The sequence below is a fragment of the Kogia breviceps genome, chromosome 1, assembly GCF_026419965.1.
Source record: "Kogia breviceps isolate mKogBre1 chromosome 1, mKogBre1 haplotype 1, whole genome shotgun sequence".
In the NCBI taxonomy this organism is placed as follows: domain Eukaryota; kingdom Metazoa; phylum Chordata; class Mammalia; order Artiodactyla; family Physeteridae; genus Kogia; species Kogia breviceps.
The window spans coordinates 43,375,417-43,388,272 of NC_081310.1; the positions used below are offsets into that span (position 1 = coordinate 43,375,417).

The following is a 12,856-nucleotide window of genomic DNA, read 5'->3' on the forward strand; positions in this document are numbered from 1 at the left end:
CCAAACAGAGGCACTGCAAAAGAAAAAAAGAGAGTGAACAAGAAAACAGAGCCCAAGTGGGACTCAGCCAAAAGCTCTAACATATATAGAACTGAAATGCCAGCAGGAAAGGAGAGAGATAATGAGGCAGAAGCAGTGTTTGATTAGATAAATGGACCAGAATTTTCTAAAACTGATGAACAGTATCAAACTCCTGATTTAATAAGCTCAGTGATACATATGCAGAATAAATCCAAAGGAAATCACATCTAGATATATAATTATCAAAATGCTGAAAGCAAAAGACAGAAAAATCTTAAAAGAAGCCAGAGCGGGGAGCTTCCCTGGTGGTGCAGTGGTTGAGAGTCCGCCTGCCGATGCAGGGGACACAGGTTCGTGCCCCGGTCCAGGAAGATGCTGCGGAGTGGCTAGGCCTGTGAGCCATGGCCGCTGGGCCTGCGCGTCCGGAGCCTGTGATCCTCAACGGGAGGGGCCACGGCGGTGAGAGGCCCGTGTACCGAAAAAAAAAAAAAAAAAAAAAAAGCCAGAGGGGGGAAAAAAAAGACATACCTTCAAAGGAACAGTGGTAACTGACAGCTGGCAATTCAACAGAAGCCAGAACATAAAGGAATGACATCTTCAAAGTACTGAAAGAAAACAGTGCCAACCTATAATTCAAAACTCATGGAGAATATCCATCAAAAAGGAAGATTAAAGTCAGAAATATGGGAAATTAAACATCATACTCCCGAACAACCAATGCGTCAAAAAAGATCAAAGGTAATTAGAAAATATTCTGAGAGAGACAAAAATGAAAACACACAGTATACCAAAATTTATGGGATGCAGCAAAGGAAGAATTAAGAGGGATGTTTCTAGCAATAAAACATTAAAAACACATTAAAAAAGGAAGAAAGATCTCAAACAACTCAATTTTACACCTTAAGGAACTAAGAAAAGAAGAACAAACTAAGACCAAAGTTAGCAGAAGGAAATAGTAAAAATTAGAGCAGAAATAAATGAAATAGAGAAAAGAAAAAAATCAATGAAACTAAGAGTTGTTTTATATATTGAAAATATAAACAAAACTGAGAAACCTTTAGTTAGACTAATGAAGAAAAAAAAAGACTCAAATGATATCAGAAAAGAAAAAACATTACAACTAATGCCACAGAATTGAAAAGGATTTTAAGAGACGATTACAAACAACTGTACACAAACAAACTGGATAACCTGAAAGAAATGGATAAATTCTTAGAAACATACAGTCTTGCAAGACTGAATTAGGAAGAAATAGAAAATCTGAACAGACAGATTACTAGTAATGAAATAGAATCAGTAATCAAAAACCTCCCAACAAACAAAAACACAAGATAAGATGGCTTCACTGGTAAAATTCTACCAAACATTTAAAGAATAATTAATACCAATTCTTCTCAAAGTCTCCAAAAAACTGAACATTCCCAAACTCATTTTACAAGGCCAGCATTACCCAGATATCACAGGGATAGTGGTTTTTTTCTGAAGGGGTGATGAAAATGTTCTAAAATGGATTATATGGGTGGTTGCACAAGTCTGTGTATACTAAAAGTTATTTGAATTGCATACTTTAAGTGAATTACATGGTATGTGAGTTATAGTTCAATAAAGCTATTATATCTTTAAAAAAAACTACCTGAGAAACAAAATATATAAAAGTTTATTTTATCCCAAAGCTAAATCTGTGCTTTAAGTAACCTACATTTCTGGAACAGACTGTAGGTCTCCTGCATTACAATGCAGCATACTTTTATCAATGATCTCATGCAAACTAACCATATTCTGTAGAAAATATATCACTCAGAAGGTTCATCTTCCACAAATCTGCTTTTCAACAATTCTCCTAGACTTGAGTCCTTCATTTTCAATGTAATGCACAAAAGTACAGAGACTGTTAGCCAAATTTCATGATTCACACAAATAGTCCTGCTGTTTTCAGGATGGAGAAACACAAAACAAACGGATTTTGTTCCAGGGTTAGTGTTTTCTGCCAAAGCAACAAAAAGAAAAAAACTGGCCTAGATGATAGGACAGATACAGAACTTAAAATGTATGGTTAAGTGAAAATACCTGTTTTCTCTATCCCTAATGTAGAGGCTTAATCAATCTTTTAATTCTAGTCTCAGAATTTTTTTCTGGAGAGATGAATAACTACAGTAAGTTAACTGAAATTTATTTTTAAATAAACATACATTTTTATGTATATGTATTGTACCAAATGCTAAGAGAGGGATCATTAACCAGAATTTTACTTTCTAAAAAAGAAAGTACTTCCTCATGAAAACTTGTCACAATAACATTCATTAGACATTTACCTTTTGAATTCTGGTTGTGCCAGTATTTTTTTCTTGAGCACCCAGTCCTTCTGGTTTTTGAACTTCTACTTTCTTTCCACTCACAAGGCCTGAAGGATGCCATGAATCATCCCATATATCTTTGGGTGTAGAAAAACACCAATCCTATAGAGAAAAAAATTGCAACCATAAACTGAGATATAGTGCCATATGATCCAAATGGAGGATAACTTGGGCAAGGTAAAGGCAAAGAAGCAATGCATACTAAACAAGAAAAGATATTTTTTTTTTTTTTTTTTTTTTTTTTTTTTTTTGTGGTACGCGGGCCTCTCACTGTTGTGGCCTCTCCCATTGCGGAGCGCAGGCCCCGGACGCACAGGCTCAGCGGCCACGGCTCACGGGCCCAGCCGCTCCGCGGCATGTGGGATCTTCCCAGACCGGGGCACGAACCCGTGTCCCCTGCATCGGCAGGCGGACTCTCAACCACTGCGCCACCAGGGAAGCCCAAGAAAAGATATTTATTAACTTTCTATATCAGTGTGAGTTTTCCCCCTTGCTTCACTGGTCCATGCCCAATACACTGAATTCCTCTGAATACACAGATCACATAAAAAAACCCCACAACTCTATTTGTAGTATTTTCTTCAATACTGTTTTCATGGTTAGATGATTTTCATGATCATCCAGTATTTAAATGGCACAAATAACAAGGGGCAACTTAAGTGTTGATATTTCTTCTTTCTAAGAGCTGGTGGAAAATAAATTAAAATTTAAATATATAGGGCCCAATATTAGTAAATATACTCACTGCAGAGATCCAGACATAATACTACAAGGCAATGCAATAAAAATTAAATTAGGGAAAACTGTTTATTTCTAGATCTTAAAGGCTTTGACTAGGTGCCAATGGTAAAACAAAAATCATAATGATTGATAGGATAGATAGCCACAAGAAGTCCATGGTTTACTATCCCTTGCTTCATCCTGCCCCCATCCCTAACATTACCATCTTTGGTTGGGGGGTGGGATGGGAATACATTCTTCTGAATTATTGTCTGATTAATCCCTATGAAATGCAGAATGCATAGCTTTTATGAGGCTTGGACAATTACATTAATATTTCCTTTTGCAGTAGTGATTTGCTTTATGTTTTCCCAAGGATCTAACCTTCTGTGGCATTTCTTTACATGATGAATGTGGTTTCTTTCCACCAAGGCTTGAGGTAGGTAAATGGGAGGCAGCATCACTTCCTTCTCCCATTCCAGCCTGCAAAGGTATCCATTCCTCATCCCATATATCATCACCTATGGTTACTGACTCCAGGCATGGCATTTCAGTGGGAATCTCATCCTAGAATGTATCAGGTGACAAAAATACTTTAATTTATGGTTCTTGTATTGATACATTTTGAAATTTAGGTTTACAATTTTTCCTAACTCCAGGTAAAGATGGCAGTTCGAGTACGTAATTTATTACTCTCTCCCTCTCCTGACACATCACCAAAATAAAATAATTTAAGGTATAAACTTATGGTCAAAGAGAATGTAAAAGGAGAAAACATCACCTATGTTCTGGATACAGGAAATCAGACAACTGACAACTTATTAAGCAGTCCTGAGAAAGTGGAAACCTGAGCTTGGAGCAGGAAAAACTGAGAGTCAACGCAAATTTATACCATAAATACTGCAAAAGTTCAGGAATTGCTCCTACAGACTTTTTGGAATTGAGGGTGTAAAGTGGGAATGAAAACAAGAGCTCTTGTTAAAAGTCTGTGTAAGAAGGAGTTAGATCTCCAGGTACCCTCCCCTATTTAAAAAACCCAGGAATCTACACCTCTTCCTCCTGCTGGAAGACTAGAGGTCTTCTGGAGGGTAAAGCTGAGGACGGTGTAAGTATATAATAAAAACAGTAGAATTAGGGCTTCCCTGGTGGCGCAGTGGTTGAGAATCCGCCTGCCGATGCAGGGGACACGGGTTCGTGCCCTGGTCCGGGAGGATCCCACATGCCGCGGAGCGGCTGGGCCCGTGAGCCATGGCCGCTGAGCCTGCGCGTCCGGAGCCTGTGCTCCGCAATGGGAGAGGCCACAACAGTGAGGCCCGCATACCACAAAAAAAAAAAAAAAAAAAAAAACAGTAGAATTAAATGAAGGATTGTCTTATACTGAATATAGAGCTCTGTCACTCTCTTTTTGATAGCAGGACAGAGGTGAGAGTAAAGAATGCACAAACTTGACAATAGATCCAATCTGATTATCCAGTGTGAACAACTGAGAAAAAAATTGGGAAAACAAACAAACATACATACAAAAATAGAGCCTCAGGGAACTATGGAACAATACCAAAAGGTTTAACATTTGTGTTGTCAAAGTCCAAGAAGAAGAGAAAGAATGCAGTGCAGAAAAGTTATTTGAAGAAATATGTCCGAAAACTTTTCAAATTTGGTTTGGGAAGACATAGACCTACAGATTCGAAAAGCTTAGCAAAACTCAAACAGGATAAACTCAAAGAAATTCATGCCTACATAGATTACGATCAACATGGTGAAAACTAAAGACAAACAAATATCTTGAATGAAGCCAAAGAAAAATTACACATTATTATAGTGGATCTATTTCAACGCTGCACATCTTGTATCAGAAAACATGAAAGCTAGAAGGAAGTGAAATGGAATTTTTAAAGGGCTGAAAGAAAAGAACTGGCAACCTAGAATTCTACATCCAGCAAAAGCATGCTTTAAGAATGAAGATGAAATAAATACATTCTCAATGAAGAAAACAAAAATAATTTGTTTTCCACAGACTTGACCTAAAAGAATCACTAAAGGAGTTCTTTGAATAGAAGGGAGGTGATACCAGAAGGAAACCTGGAATATCAGAAATAAAGGAAGAGCAACAGAAAAAGTAGATATCTGGGTAAATATAATAGACTATTCCCCTCCTGAATTTTTCAGAATGTTTGAAGATGGAAAGCAAACAATATAACATTATAAATTCTCAATATACATAGTTATTATACATAGTAGAAAATAAAGGAAGTGGGAAGGAGTAAAGACCTATATGGTAGTAAGATACCTACATTCCACTTGAAGTGGTAAATATTGATTAAGTCCACTGTGAAAAGCCAAAGGTGTATATTGTACTTCCTAGAGTAATCAGCACAAAACTATACATATACAATGAAAATGTAATAAGTAAATTAAAATAGGCTACTAAAGAAGAATACTAAATAATAAAAGAATACTACCAAAAACCAGTAATACTAAAAGAAGAAAGGAAGAGCAAAGGAATGAAAAGCTGGGGAAATGAATAGAAAAATAATAAAATGGTAGACCTAAAATCAAAACATATTGATAATTCTATTAAATGTGAATGGACTAAACATACTAATTAAAATTCAGATTGTTATGCCTGGACCTAACCCGTCCCACCTGCAGGCTGGAACCAGCCCTGGGACACCCAGAACCATGCAGCCAGCTGTGCTGGAAACCAGCTCCACCACCAGCAGACTGGCACCGCAGAACCAGCCGACCCAGAACCTGGCCCAAGCCACCACACAAGGCAGGGCCTGGCAACCAACCAGGCTGAGAGCCAGCCTTACCTACCAGTGCACCCACAGTAGTGGGCCCAGTCACAACAGAAGGGCCCATGCAGCCCACTTGGGGGCATCCCTATAGAATATAGCTCTGGTGACCAAAGGGGAGTGTGCTGCTGGACCCCACATGATGTCTCCTATATAAGGCCACTTTCCAAGAGTAGGATATGGAACAAACTAACCCAATACTTAGATATAAACACAGAGAATTAGGCAAAATGAAAAAGAGGAATATGGTCCACATGAAGGAATAAAACAAAACCCTAGGAAAGGAACTAAGGGAAGTGGATATAAGCAATTTACCTAATAAAGAGTTTAAGGTAATGATCATAAGTATGCTCAACAAATGCAGAAGAAGAATGGATGAACACAGTGACAAGTTTAACAAAGAATTATAAAATATAAAGAAGACCCAAACAGAGCTGAAGAATACAATAATGGAAATAAAAAATACACTAGAATATCAATGGTAGATTATATGATACAGAGGAACATATCAGCAAACTGGAAGACAGAGTAGTGGAAATTACCCAAACTGAACAGAAAAAATAATTTTTAAAAATGAGGATAGTTTAATAAGAGACATCTGGGACATCAAGCATGCTAACATTCACATTATACAGGGGTCCTGGAAAGAGAAGAAACAGAGAGAAATGGGCAGAGAGCTTACCTGAAGATATAAATAGCTGAAAACTTCCCTAATTTGGGAAAGGAAACAGATATCCAGGTCCAGGAATCACAAAGAGTCCCAAACAAGATGAACCTAGAGGTTCACACCAAGACACATTATAATTAAAATGATAGAAATTAAAGATAAAGAGAGAACTTTAAAAACAGAGAGAGAAAAAGCAACTAGTTATATATACGAGAACTCCCATAAGACTACCAGCTGACTTCTCAGCAGAAACTTTGCAGGCCAGAAGGGAGTGGCATGATATATGTCTATAACCAAGAATATTCTATCCAGTAAGGCTATAATTCAGATTTGAAGGAGAGATAAAGAGTTTTAAAGACAAGCAAAAGCCAAAAGAGTTCAGCATCAGTTTTACAAGAAATGTTAAAGGGACTTCTCTAAGCAGAAAAGACCACAACTAGACACATAAAAATTATAAAAAGAAAATCTCATTGGTAAAAGCAAACATACAGTAAAGGTAGTAGATCAACTACTTATAAAGCTAATAGGAAGGTTAAAAGATAAAAGTAGTAAAATAATCTATAACCATAATAAGTAGTTAAGAGATACATAAAACAAAAAGATGTAAAATATGATGTCAAAAAACACTATATGTGGGCTTCCCTGGTGGCGCAGTGGTTGAGGGTCCACCTGCCGATGCAGGGGACACGGGCTCGTGCCCCGGTCTGGGAAGATCCCACATGCCGTGGAGCGGCCGGGCCCGTGAGCCATGGCCGCTGGGCCTGTGCGTCCGGAGCCTGTGCTCCGCGAAGGGAGGGGCCACAACAGTGAGAGGCCCGCGTACCGCAAAAAAAAAACCCCAAAACAAAACCATTATATGTGAGGTAAGGGGAGGGAGTAAAACTGCAGGGTTGTTACAGTGTGTTTGAACTTGAGATCAGCAACTTAAAATAACTATATATATATATATATATATATATGTGCTTTTAAAACTTTACATATATGTGTGTGTGTGTGTGTATATATATATATATATATATATATATATATATATACACACACACACACACACACACACACACACACACACAAAGAGAGGGAGAGGGAGGGAGGAAAAGGGGGAGAGTTAGTTATATATAAACCTCATGGTAACCCCAAACCAAAACTCTATAATAGATATACACAAAGAGAAATGAATCCAAACATAACACTAAAGATAGTCATCAAATCACAAGGGAAATGAGCAAAAGAAGAAAGGAACAAAAAGAACTACCAGAACCAATCAACAAAATGGCAATAAGTATATATCTATCAATTACCGCTTTAAATGTAAATGGACTAAATGCTCCAATCAAAAGACACAGAGTGGCTGAATGGATTCTAAAAAAAAAAAAAGACCCATCTAAATGCTGCCTACAAAAGACTCACATCAGATCTAAAGACACACACAGACTGAAAGGGAGGGGATGGAAAAAAGATATTCCATGCAAATGGAAATGAAAAGAAAGCTAGGTTAGCAATACTTATATCAGACAAAATAGACTTAAAACAAGACTGTAACAAGAGACAAAGAAGGATATTACATAATGATAAAGAGATTAATCTAACAAGATGATGTTACAATTGTAAATATATACGCACCCAACATTGGAGCACATAAATACATAAAGCAAATATTAATAAACATAATGGATTTTATTATAAACAATAATAGCAGGGGACTTTAACACTCCACTTACATCAATGGACATCATCCAGATAGAAAAATTAATGAGGAAACACTGGCCTTAGATGACACAGACCAATTGGACTTAACAGAGATATAGAGAATATTTCATCCAAAAGCAGCAAAATCACATTCTTTGGATGTGCACATGGAACATTCTGCAGGATGGATCACATGCTAGGCCACAAAACAAGTCTCAATAAATTTAAGAAGACTGACATCATTTTAAGCATTTTCTGACCACAATGGTATGAGACTACAGAAGTCAACTACAAGAAAAGCTGCAAAAAAACACCAACACATGGAGGCTAAACAATATGCTACTAATCAAAAATGGGTCACTGAAGAAATCAATGAGGAAATTTTAAAAATACCTGGAGACAAATGAAAATGGAAACACAATGATCTAAAAAATCTATGGGATGCAGCAAAAGCAGTTCTAAGAGGGAAGTTTATAACAATACAAGCTACAAACAAGGAAACAAGAAAAATCTCAAATATACAATCTAACCTTATATCTACAGGAACTAGAAAAAGAGAAACAAACAAAACCCAAAGTTAGTAGAAGGAAGGAAATAATAAAGATCAAAATATTGTAGAAATAAATGAAAGAGAGACTAAAACAACAATAGAAAAGATCAATGAAACTAAGAGCTGGTTCTTGGAAAAGATAAACAAAATTGATAAACCTTTAGCCAGACTCATCAAGAAAAAGAGTGGGCCCAAATAAATAGAATCAGAAATGAAAAAGGAGAAGTTACAACTGATACCCCAGAAATACAATCATACAAGACTACTAAGAACAATTATACACCAACAAATTGGACAACCAAGAAGAAATGGATAAATTCCTAGAAACATGCAATCTTCTAAGACTGAATCAGGAAGAAATAGAAAATCTCAACAGACCTATTACTAGTAATGAACTTGACTTGGTAATCTAAAAAAACTCCCAACAAATAAAAATCCAGGACCAGATGGCTTCACAGGTGAATTTTACCAAACATTTAAAGAAGAATTAAAACCTATCCTTCTCAAATTATTCCAAAAAATTGAAGAGGAAGGAATGCTTCTGAATTCCTTCTATGAGGTCAGCATCACCCTGATACCAAAACCAGACAAAGACACCACAAAAAAATAAAATCACAGGCCAATATCACTGATGAAGAACTAAACTTGTAATTACCATACAACTCAACAATTGCACTCCTGGACATTATTCCAGAGAACTTATGTTCACACAACAACCTGTGTACAGACATTCATAGCAGCTTCACCTGTAATAGCTAAAAACTAGAAATAGCCCAAATGTCCTTCAACAGGTCAATGATGAAACAAACTATGACACATACATGCTATGGAATACTACTCAACAATGAAAAGATCTAACTATTGATACATGCAATGACTTAAATTATACTGAGTGAAAAAAGCTAATTTCAAAGGGTTACATACTATATGATTTTACATAGCATTTTTAAATGACAAAATTTTATAAATGGAGAACCAATTAGTGGGAAGAGGGGTGGTGGGAGGGAGTGGGTGGATGGATATAAAAGGGGCAACACAGGGACCCTCAAGATTACAGAATTGTCAGTATCTTGACTGTGCTGTTGGATACATGAACCTGCATTTGTTAATACTGTAGAGAACTAAATACACACACACACACACACACACACACACACACACACACACACATACACACAAATAAGTACAAGTAAAACTGGAGAAATCTGAACAAGATTGGTGGATTGCATCATTGTCAATATCCTGATTGTGACACTGTACTACAGTTTTTTGTAAAATGTGACCACTGGGGGAAGTGGGTAAAGATTACATGAGATCTATGTGCATTATTCCTTATAGCTACACATGAATCTTTTAGTTACCAAAATAAAAATGTCAATTAAAAAATAAAAAGTAAATAAAACTACTTCAACATTATCTTTTCCAGAAAACAGAAAAGGAAGAAATGCCTCTAGACTCATTTTATGAGGCCAGCATTACCCTGGTACTAAAACCATGCAAAGATAGTGCAAGAAAACTACAGACCAATATCCTTCATGGAAATAGACATAACAATATTCAACAAAATATTAGCAAATGGAATCCATGGTGTATAAAAAGAATAATACACCATGACCAAATGGGGTTTATACAAGGAAAGCCAGTTTAATCCAATATTTAAAGATCAATTAATGTAATATACCATATTAATACAATAAAGGAGAAAACATGATATCAATATATGCAAAAAAATCATTTAACAAAATTCACATCCATGCATGCCTGATAAAACTTTTCATCAGGATAACAAAGACATCCTCTCTCAAAACTCCTGTTCAACATCGTGTCTGAAATTCTAGCCAGTGCAATAATAAGGCAGGAAGGAAGATAAAGACACACAGATTGGAAAGGAAAAAATAAAGCTGTCCCAATTAGCAGACAACACTATTGTCTATGTAGAAAATCCCAAAGAAATCTACAAAACACCTCCTAGAACTAATAAATGAATTTAGCTAGTTCACACTATACAAAGTTAAAACACAAAAATCAATTTCTACATACTAACAATGAAAATATAGAAACTGAAATAAAAAGATATCATTTATAATTGCTCCCAAAGTAAATTAAATAATTAGATAAGTATTACCTAAGTTAGCTTAATCTTTGTTAGCTTTAAATACCTAAACAAAACATGTTCTGTATATTAAAAACTATAACACATTGATGAAGGAATAAAAGAAAACCTAAATAAATATATATACTGTGCTCACAGATTAAAGATGTTAATTCTCCTCAAATTTATCTACAGATTTAATGCAATTCCAATAAAAATCCCAGATACAGATAAGTTGATTCTAAAATTTAAATGGAAAGGAAAAGGAACCATAATATTAAAAATAATTTTGAAAAAAGTAAAGTAGGAGGAATCATACTACCTAATTTTAGGAGGTATAAATCTACAGTAATCAAGACAGTATGCTACTGGTAAAGGAAAAGACAGATCAATGGAGCAAAATAAAGTCTAGGAATAGTCTCACTCAAATATGGACATTTGATTTTTGGAAGGTCTACAAAGGCAATTCAATGGAGAAAGCACAGTCTTCTCAACAAATAGCACTAGAACAACTGGACATCCATATGCAATAAAATGAAATTTAACCTGAATCTCACACTTTATAGTAAAATTAAGTCAAGATGTCTTGACACTGAAAACACTGTACATAAAAGAAAAAAAACCTGATAAACTGAACTTTCTCAAAATTAAAAACCTTTCCTGTATGAAAGACACCATTAAGAGAATGAAGCTACAAGTGGGAGAAAATATTTGAAAACTGCAAAACTGACAAAGGGCTATCCAGAACATATCCAGAACAAAAAAACAACAGTAAGAAAGAAAAAAAAAACAATCAAAAAATGGGCATGTGGATGGCAAATAAGCACTTGATAAGATGGTCAGCATCATAGTCATTAGGAAAATGCAGAGTAAAACCACACTGTGATACTACTACACACCTATGAGAATGGCTAAAAATGATAATTACTGACAATATCAAGTGCTGATAAGATATGGAGCAACTGGAACTCACACACTGCTGGTGGGAATGCAAAACGGTATACCCAGTCTGGAAAACAGTTTGACCACATAAACCAGCAATCCTACTCTTGATTAACCTGTACACAAATATTTATAGAAACTCTATTCATAATTACCGAAACCTGAAATAACCAAAATGTCCTTCAATGCATGAATGGATATACAAACAGTGGTACATCCATACACTAAAATACTACTCATCATCAAAAGAAATGAACTAATGACACATGCAACAATTTGGATGAAGGTACTATGCTGAATCAAAGAAACCCCTATTGGGAAGTTACATACTGTATGATTCCACTTATATGATAGTTCTGAAAAGGTAAAACTACAGTGACAGAAAACATAAATGGTTGCTAGGGGGTTAGGGATTTGGGGAGATGTAATTATAAAGGGGTAGCACCAGGGAGCTTTTTCAGATGATGGAATCATTCTGCATCCTGATTGTGGGGGTGGTTACATAAATCTATACATGTATTGATAGGACCGTACTCTGAATACAAAGTCAACTGTGTACTGTATGTTGATTTAAAGAGAAAGAAATATTAACATCAGAGAAAATAAAAGTTAGGCAGGAAAGGAAAACTTGCCAAAACATACTACTTGGCTGTAAATAGCATTTACAGAGTCATAGCAATAAAATATTGAATGGTGATCTCATGGAAAGTTTGATGTAACTATATTAGTAAGAGGATGGTGGGGGAACAGAAAGGATATTTTTGTCTGTGGTGGGGGAGAAGGGCTGAAAGAGAACTAAACCCTCATCTCTAGTAGTAAGAAGGGCATACATACTTAAAACTGAAGAATCAGGAAATAACATAAGCATGTTATTTAATGAAAGAAATCGAGGTAAATTCTAAAAAAAGCAGCTAAAAGAGATGAAAATGGTTGCTTGGTGAAATAGGAAATGTAGGGGAAGGGGTTATAGGGAACTCTAAGCTGTGTGTACACAAACATTTGTTTGTTTTTTTTAAAGCTGTGAATACA

The 12,856-nt window shown here is 35.8% G+C and overlaps 1 protein-coding gene across 2 annotated transcripts in view; it reads right to left on the reverse strand.

Moving 5' to 3' along the window:
* TDRD5 (tudor domain containing 5) overlaps window positions 1-12,856 on the reverse strand; it is a 105,677-nt gene that overhangs the window by 11,509 nt on the left and 81,312 nt on the right. For both annotated transcript variants that reach the window (XM_067030872.1, XM_067030865.1), the window contains 2 exons: window positions 3,480-3,662; window positions 2,334-2,477 (listed from right to left, as the gene is read on the reverse strand). In XM_067030872.1, coding sequence (XP_066886973.1) covers window positions 2,334-2,477; window positions 3,480-3,662 — 327 coding nt within the window. The remainder of the gene's footprint in view (window positions 1-2,333; window positions 2,478-3,479; window positions 3,663-12,856) is intronic.